General features: G+C 36.3%; 1 protein-coding gene across 1 annotated transcript; it reads left to right on the plus strand.

Moving 5' to 3' along the window:
* Positions 1-981: 981 nt before the first annotated feature.
* On the plus strand, positions 982-8,307 carry CA1 (carbonic anhydrase I). The gene is made up of 7 exons (XM_009891948.1): positions 982-1,018; positions 1,233-1,430; positions 2,668-2,786; positions 4,689-4,784; positions 5,669-5,731; positions 6,842-6,997; positions 8,197-8,307. Exons 1-7 carry the CDS (start codon positions 982-984, stop codon positions 8,305-8,307), a joined length of 780 nt encoding a protein of 259 aa, XP_009890250.1.
* The last annotated feature ends 1,094 nt before the right edge of the window (positions 8,308-9,401 follow it).

Raw genomic sequence — 9,401 nt, forward strand, 5'->3', positions numbered from 1 at the left:
ACTATTTAACTACACTGCAGTACTTGTCGAGCATATGGTCCTAAAAATACAATCCTGCTTTTAAGCATGTATGAGACAGAGCTTAATCCAGGCAAAATCCCATATGTATTAGTAGAACTTAGCTTTAAAACAGAGAGTCAGGGCATGGTATCCTGTTACTGAACAAATAGGTGATTGTGTGTAAATATTCTTGAACTACAAGATAGAACCTCCTTCAGGAGAAAAATTTGGAAGTTGGACTTCAATCATGCACTTAATCAGGTATCAGTCCCCAGGAAGATTGCCTTGAAGATTCCCAGCAGTACAAAAATGGCTTGAGATCATTCCCAAAACACCTGAAGCTGGTAGGGCTTAGTAGGCTTTGGACCTCCTCTTTTATTAATGAGAGCATTGTTAGTCATATTAATGTAATATTTAAAAATATATTAACCATTTTTTCGCACACTGATGTTATTACTTCTTTTCTACTGAGTTACTGAGATTGACTATTTTTTAGTGATTGTCAAAACTGGTGTTCTAAAATCCACACATAGAAGTCTTAAATCATTGACGTGGATTTTCAGAAAGGCTGAACAGCCATTGCTTTCTGTGTAGTCTGCAATTTTGTACGATAATTATCCTTTGGATTGTGAAGATTTAGTGTAAAGGTCTTTGGACAACATTTGAACGTTTGGAATGATGTATATTTTAATTTGGCATCTAACTCATATCTTTCTTACTATATGTCCTGAATCAAAAGGTAAACAGATTGCAAACCACACTATTTCCTTATTACAATCCTTTCTCTTATCGCAGTTTCTCATGCCATTCTGAAATCATATGAAATCAATAAAGGTTGGTTAGAAAATATTACTGTCTTTACTGTTTAAGCAGGCATATAAAAGCCCAGGTGTAAGACAAGCAGAGATCTCGTCTTAACAGTTTTCATCAGCACCTGTAGATTCTTTTTAAAGAAGACAGTACCTTGCAAGGACAAAAAAAATGGCAAGTTTGAACTGGAGTTATCAAGGCAACAATGGTAAAAACAATCTCTAATAGAAAATCAGATTTATTTATAATATATCTATTATTGCTTTCTTTTCCTTATAAAAATTCTTCAAAATTACATGGATTATTAACATATCAAATATCTGTATTATGTCTACAATTGGTTCCAAGGGAAAGTGTCAGGAATTCAGTACTGGTACAGAATTAGAAGTAGAACATTTCAATTATTTATTTATTTTGTCTAGGACCTGACCACTGGCACAAATTATACCCTATTGCCAATGGAGACCATCAATCTCCTATTGATATTCAAACCAAGGAAGCCAAAAAAGATGCATCTCTGGGGCCTCTCCGGATCACTTGGAAACCTTCCACATGCAAAGAGATCGTCAATGTTGGACATTCATTCCACGTGAATTTTGACGATAAGGACAATCAATCAGGTTAGTAAAAGGGGGATCTGGGGAAGGGATGTGAGACCTTTTCATTTCCATTCTCTTTTTCTCTAATTTATTTAGAAAACAAGACCAGTTGCCTTTCAGGAGTATTTATGTAGATTAGGGTATGCTTGTTAATTTTGTTGTACTAGTTGGCAACACCCTTTAAGTGTCACAGAAGATCCAAATTATGTTCTTTAGAAGAAGACTTGGCAAGTGTTCTTCTGTTAATGGCAAAAAGACTGGTAATTTCCCAGTAGGAAACCTCCAGGATAATAACTGAGTTGGGGAGGGGAAACTAGGAGGAGAGTTTCTAAACACAGTTACTCAATTGTGGTTTTATTTTAATCAACACAGGGTGGGAGTTTTATACAGATGTAAAAGTTATTCATGGTATAAGTCTATATGGAATCACTCTGGACTAGGTTTTTTCCTCAGAGAGTCTTATTACCGTGATAGCAAAGGAGATTTCTTTGTGCTGATGTATAATATTGCAAGTGCTTCAAGAACTCCAGGCACGTATTTCTAAGCATCATGCACAATTACAGGTGCCTATCACTACAGTGGTAATCAACAGACATTTATGTGCTTGTAAGCAAGGAATTAATGATAATGACCAATAAACAGTGTCAATAACATCCGAGTACACTTTTGGAATCTCATAGTCTAAATTCAGAAAACATCAAGTATCTATAACTTCTTCAAGTATCATCAAGTCTCATTATACTTATAGTAACATCAAGTATCTATATCTTCTGGGAAGAGAGAGACCTTTAAAATACTGTCATAAACAATACAAATTTTAGCGAGAAGTTAATTCCATGAAGTAGGACAGTTTGTTCTGCACTTACTAAAATCCAGTTGCTGTTTCTGTCAAACTGCTGGTTTTCTGCGTTATTTTTCTTTTTTTTTTTTTTTCTCTCTGGAATAGAAGGTGTATTCACATATATTTCACCTGAATTTTGGAACTGTATCAAGGAGACATGAAGTTTTACTGTAACCAATGCACTCTTATACATACCTAGAATTAAACTTTCAATAACTTTGTCTTAACTGCACAAGCTGTTGGGGTTTTTATCTCCAGATGTTTTATCTCCAGATCTAACCTCAAAACATGTTAACATGTTAAAAATGTTAACATGGAGGAAACTGCTTGCATGTTATAAAATCTTTGAAATCTATAACTTGCCTGTTAGGAAGAATTTATTGATTGATGTTTTTACCATACTTGATGCATTTGCAGTGCTGACTGGCGGACCTCTCACGGGGACATACAGATTGCGGCAATTTCATTTCCATTGGGGTCAAACCAATGAGCAAGGCTCAGAGCACACGGTGGATGGAAGGCAATACGCCTCAGAGGTAGAGTCAATGAAAGGAAAGTCAAAGTCAAGGTTTCAAAGTCCGGTCACATACATCATCCCTAGGGAAAAAGAAAAAGCATATATAGGTCGCTTTGGTAGTTATTTCATTTTGCAAAAGCAATGCCATCTCTGTGTGTGCCGAGTTGACTTTGCAAGAGCAAATTGGGTTTTATGGTCAGCACTTATTAACCTAAACTTAGATAATCGAAATCCATATCTAAATAATGAAATAGGGCTGAAAGGTGCAGGTAAAAAAGTAAGTAACATCTGCTAAATGTTAAAAAGGTCAGCTGTACAAGTATATTCTGCTTGAGACTAAATCAGCTGCTTTTTAAAGTGCCTGATCACCAGTGTCCCACTATCGTTGTAGCTGGAGCTCCTCACAGGTACAAGCGTGCTGATCACTGTAAGGTGTTTTTTTCTGGCTTTTCAAGAACATCAAATAAGAAGGAAACACAGAAGAAATTAATGAAGGGAAGTTATCTACTAAGGGCCCCAGCAGCTGTCACATACATTAAATGTCTTCAGATAATGAAGCAAGGTCTGTTTTACAAAAATTAAAAATCACATTGAAAGTGGCAGATTTTATTTGTTTTCCAGTGACTTAGTGTCCTGCTAATAGTCAACATCATCAACATGCCATCAAACAATTCATGTTCAATCCATGTAATGTTATCTTTGGCAGCTTTTTACATTTTAGGAACATTACATGACAAACTAATGAGATGGATTATTCATTTTTAATATAGGCATTAGGAGCACACAGCCAGAAGTGTGTTCCTAATAGGAAATTTTCCGCTGTTGAGAGTGCTAAAGCTATCTCATTTGATACAGCCAAGATAAGAAAGGGGTGTCCCTTTAGAATTGCTTTCTGCTGTAAAGAGATAGTGCACTTAAGCTGTGTTTAAGCAGCCCATGATTAAGTGTTTATTAGTTTGCTTTGAATCAATAGTTTAAAATATGTTGAGACAGTACAGATGTTAAGTTGAAAAGACAGTAATTCAGCTTTAAAAAATACCAGAAAAAAATAAAAATCTGATTTAAATCAGAATTTTAAGATTATGAGCGTTATATCATAATTTCTATGTTCTGTTTCTGTATTTTAGAATCCCCTCCTTGTATTTTAAGAAGTTTTGATACTTTTTGTGGCCATGTTGCTGAAATGTTATACAAATAATCCAGGACTAGACTATTGCCATAGAGTTACATAGTTGCTAAGGAATTGCTAAGCATATTCATAGGTGAGAAGGCATTCAAATAAATTTTTATGATTTCCAAGTATGTAAGTTTTAGAAATTTATATTTCATAAAAAATAGCTCAATATAATGTGCAACATACTAGGCTGAACAAAAGTCCCTTAAAACTATATTAAAGCAAGTACTGTCAAATATTTGTTGAAAGAACTATGTTGGATATAAACTGTCCACAGCCATGACATTTGTGGTCATGCCATCAATCTTCTGCAGTAAATGGGACTATTGTGAATAAATATTGCACCATGTGTAACAAAGTGGTTACACTCCTCAAAATGCTATTTCATGTATTACACTTTTAAAGACATGGAAATAAAGGCATGCACAGGAGGCTGTTAGCAACAGAGTTAGAAAAATATATGTCCCTCATAAGTTGTAATTTTCCACATCTCTGTGTACTTACCCGTGAATTGCTTTCAGGAATATGTGCAGTTCTGCCTACCCCAAGATAAAGCCCGGGTACGAGTCCTGACAATGCCGGGGCAATTCAGCAGAACACTGTAAATCTGCAGGCGCTCACAAGCACGTTCGCAGTTTCACAGTCAGAGCCTAAGAGAGCAGAGTGGCATTTCTAATGGTTTTACTTGAATTGCAGCATTTATTTGTAGTAGAACCAGCAAAAATTATCCTGTCAATTGCTTTTTAGCTTCATCTCGTTCACTGGAACGCGGACAAGTACTCGAATGTAGCTGAGGCTTCTGACAAGCCGGATGGCTTGGCAATTGTCACTGTTTTCCTGAAGGTCAGTTACTGACATACTGAAAACACATGCGTCTCTCTTCCCTTTCCTTATCAAAACTGCAGTCAGTGATGAGGACTAGAAAAAAACACGTCTTTGTGTTAAATCAGTGGAGGTGACTGTCTCTTATCCTGATTTAGCCCATATTGCCAACTTTGCCTATGCTACTACATGAATTTCACCCAAATCCCCATTTCATCCTCAGAGTCTTCAAGAAAAGCTGTGCTTTAAAAGCATGGGTGCCAGTGAGCTTGTGGTGTTTCGTCCACCTTTGTAACACGCAATGTGCGCACCTTTTGTGTTTGCTTTCCACTCCATTTACAGTGATGTGAGCTTTCACAGAAAGAGGGTTTGAGTCACGTGTGCTATTACTATCAATGAGACAAGAAAATTCTAAATCAGAACTCCAAGAAATCTTGAATCCATGCACATGACATATTTAGCCTTTCAAAACCAATTGAGGCAGGAAAAAGAGTTCCTTATTATTAAGGACTTTTTTATATTAAGGAAGTATCATAAAATAATACTATATATTATTATATACTGCTAAAATATAAATATTCATAGTTCACATTGCAAAAAAGATATCAGCAAAACCACATCTCTGAATGCCTTCAAAGTGAATTTCAAGGACAAACATGTATGATCAAAGCAATCATATACTTCTCAACCACAGATTATTTTCACACTACTGTTTGCATTACTCTGCAAAGGAGAAGCAAAACTTCCCGTTATTTCCTCAAAAGTTCTAAATTTTGTCTCATTCATAGTGGGTTTGCAAAGCTAAACTAATCAACATGTATAAAGCATATTCTTATTCCTGATTCTGTTAGAATAAAACTATTGTTACATATTTAGAAGTTTTAAGTATTTTTTTTTATTTACAGCTTGGCTTATGCAATGAAAACCTGAAAGGCGTCTTGAAGGCCTTGGATTCAGTAAAGTCTAAGGTAAACATTACCACAGCCTGATCATGATAATATACAGAGTAGTTAAATTAAAATCTACACTTTTAAATTAAATTAGATTTAAATTAAATTTAAAGTAATTTTTTTAAATTAAAGCAAATTAAAATCTGCTTTTTTGAAGATTTCAGAATAACGCAGGGGTTCAGCTGAAGGAAGCTATTGACATGTGGGAGGTGAAAGCATGAACCTGGACATGAGTTTATGGGATCCCAGTAAGATATTTAGTGTTGTTGGAGCTCCACCCTGTAGACAGCAATGGGCTCTTTGTGTAAGAGTAAGAATACACAGTTCCTGATTCCTACCTAATCCCATGCTTCCATCCATCTGTCTATCTATGTAAAATTATCCCTGGGATCCATCACCAGCACAGACTTACAATAACTGAACTCAATTTTCACTCAGTTGAAGGAGGAAAAGAAAGGGAGAAGAAATAACACCAGAACTGCACTCTTAAGCTGTCTTGTAAAGCAGTGACTATTCACACTAAGCCTCTCATTAAGGCACAAGATAAGCAGAGATAGAACCTGAATATTTGAATTTTAGTGAAGCATGTTAAAAATACAATACAGCGTCTCCCACAGGATTTTAAAAAAGAATGAAGAATTTGACCCCGAACATGCAAACATTATCAACATGTGTGAATCCCCCCTTTAGCCTCAGCAGACAGCTGAAAATTAATTGTACACTGAAGTGTTTTGTTTGCTCAGGAGCACAGAGTTCAGTCTTGGGAAAAAAAAAAACCAAACACAACCCTTTAGTCAGTGATGACTTAACTCGAAAAAAAAAACCAAACAAAACCCTTTAGTCAGTGATGACTTAACTCTTTGGTATCTGATAACATTGTGTGTGTGTGTGTAAGTTGGTTTTTCTTAGTTTTTTTTTTGAGTAACACTGCTCATTGTCAGTTGTGCCAGCCTAAGTGTATCTCAGTGTCAAACTTATCATCAGGGCAAGCAACTCACCTCTGATGCCATGAGAAAACACTAGGGTTTTGAAAGGACCTCCTCTGATTTACGAACACACTCCCTTGTAGCCTGAGATGTTAATCCTATCTTATTCATGGGTTTCATTAACTCAGCGAATCTTCCACAGGGTAAGCAAGCTCCCTTTTCTGATTTTGATCCTTCAAGCCTATTGCCAAAATCCTTGGATTACTGGACCTACAATGGCTCTCTGACTCATCCTCCCCTCCATGAGAGTGTCATCTGGATTATCCTTAAAGAGCCAATTACTATCAGCTCAGAGCAGGTACAGTATTACAAGGAACAAGACCCTTCTTGTCTTTTAGTTTCAGGGACATTATCGCTTTACATTGTATTGCTGCATTTTATTAGGTTTATTTGCCTCATTTTTAATGTAAAATGAGTAGTACCTTTACACCATGTTATTGCTCTTAATAAACGCTTATGATTCTTCATCAGCTGGGTAAGGCTACTCACATCTTACGAAGTCTTGTGGGAACTGAGATAAGATGACTTCAGATTGGTGGAGTTGCTTCCATTGCTCCAGGAAAGGCGATTCGCTTCTTTAAACATCCTTGCTGTGCTGTGTTTCCCAAAGCAAAAGCCAGGCAGCAAGCTGACTTCTTCCCATCTTCATTCCTACAAGGCTGCCTAAAATACATGTATATTCTCATAAAATCTCAGCCAAAAACCTGCCTGAGCAGGGAGTTTTGTCACATGCCTCAAAATTAACTACCCAGAGTATAGTTCTCCATTCAGTGCTATCCTAGAGTGGTTCGGAGCTATACCAATTGCTTTATTATTGCATTATTTCCTAGTAATGTCTGTAGAACAAGCTAAATATCCCTCACTGGCCTTATCGAGACACGTATTCTTCCTGTGATAAACTCTTATGAAACTGTCTTATGCAGTTAAATTATTGCCACTTGTCCTTCCAAAGGTGTTTGATTTAATAACTTTCCAGATAAGTCTAGCTAAGTACTTTGAATCTTTGAAAAATAAAAGCATGCATATAGAAATAAGTTGGGTATTATGGAGATCCTTAATATTTATTCAAGGTGTTATTAATTGGGCTAGTCAATGGATATGGGACAGAAATTAATTACAAATAGTTTGTCATAAAAATCAATGTTTAAAGCAAAGTTATATTAGTTCTAAGGCATTATTTTTTACTTTCACAATTGGTGATATTTTTAATTTATCAAACCCCAGGTTTTTTTCATAGGTGACAATACAGTGGTACCAGTGTCTGAAAGTTTCTGTGACAATTGGATATAGGGATGAATAGGATATTCAAAGATGGTTGTCCGTTTCAGTACTTCTGTGGCAGCATAAATCCTGATTCGCCGCTGGATTAATTCAATATTATGAAGCTTAAATTTTTTTAAAAATAGAAAGTTAGTTGGGAAGTACAACAATTTCTCACTGACGTGCAATATAAAAGCGAAAAGCTAAATATATCCCTTCCATCCTCGCCCCATTTAGCTGGCTCAGTTCCGCACAATCCTGTCTTCTGCCGAAGGAGAAGCACCTTGTCCCATACTGAGCAATCACCGGCAACCCCAACCGCTGAAAGGCAGAGTGGTGAGAGGCTAATTCCAGACAACCAAAGCAAATCTGGAGCACAGTATGCCCATCAAAAGCAATACATCCAAACAAAGGCTACGGAAGAATCTACCAAAGAAATAAGAACGTGCATGTGTTCTTAGCGGCAATATTCCTGTCCTGCCAGAAGCTGTTGCAATTCACTGTGGCATTCGGCTAGTGCTTTTACTGGAATTAATCTACATTCTTTTTGTATTAAGCAACTAATCCGGTTTAATGCATGACTTTTAACAGTGAGATGTACTTTAAAATTTTTAATGAATCTTCACATTCCTTCTGATATACTAAGTAAACCATGGTGATAAGAAGCAAAGTAATTTTTCAGAGTGAAATTAAGCAGCTTCCCACAAGGAGAGTTTATGCAACTGTATGGGATGTCTGTTGACTTTTGCAATGAAATTCCTACTGTTAATGGCAGTTACTAATGGGTTATTGTTGATTTGGCGAGTAAAAATGGTTTCTTTTTCTAGTTTAGCTGATATTTGCCTAATTAAAATTAAATTAATAAAGAAAGCACTTTGAAAGAAAACACTATTGTAGCAGTGCTATGCTGTCAGTGTTTTAAAAGAAAGTGTGTGATAATTTTGTTTCATTTCACCTGCAGATCTAATAAAGAGTTATTAGACATATGCCCATGGAAAAATAAAGCACCTTGCTAAGGCTGTACATTTAAGTCACACTCTTACGGCATCAGATTCACTGTCTCTCAAGCAGAGCAGTACTCAGCTTTGCAAATGGCTTCAGTAGTGACAACTGAATTGTTCAATAGCCAGCAGCGGCAAAGGTCTGAAGCAGGTAGTCAGACTCTACAAGGAACAACATAAAGCATCAGAACAGAAATTAGGTTTCCAGTTCACCCCATTATGTAACTTAAATGTTATTTGACTGAAATGACAAAGTACCTTCATCAAATTACGCAGGTGACTGTTATCTGTTGGGGTTTTGCAGCACATGTTGGTACAGATATAGTTTCTTCTTTAACATTTGCATGCCTTTGACTATACAGTAAAAGCAGTGCTGTAAACATTTACAGTTTCTCACACTTCCTCTATAAAGTACAGAGAATTTTCAAATCCATGTTCCCA

The sequence above is a fragment of the Charadrius vociferus genome, unplaced genomic scaffold (genome assembly GCF_000708025.1).
Source record: "Charadrius vociferus isolate BGI_N301 unplaced genomic scaffold, ASM70802v2 scaffold15, whole genome shotgun sequence".
Lineage (NCBI taxonomy): Eukaryota > Metazoa > Chordata > Aves > Charadriiformes > Charadriidae > Charadrius > Charadrius vociferus.

Bases quoted from the DNA above. Each gene is read 5' to 3' on its own strand.
- CA1 (XM_009891948.1), top strand. From the start codon at position 982: ATGGCAAGTTTGAACTGGAGTTATCAAGGCAACAATG. The intron at 1,019-1,232 runs GTAAAAACAATC...TATTTTGTCTAG, and splicing joins GAGTTATCAAGGCAACAATG to GACCTGACCACTGGCACAAA. The intron at 4,785-5,668 runs GTCAGTTACTGA...TTTTATTTACAG, and splicing joins TTGTCACTGTTTTCCTGAAG to CTTGGCTTATGCAATGAAAA.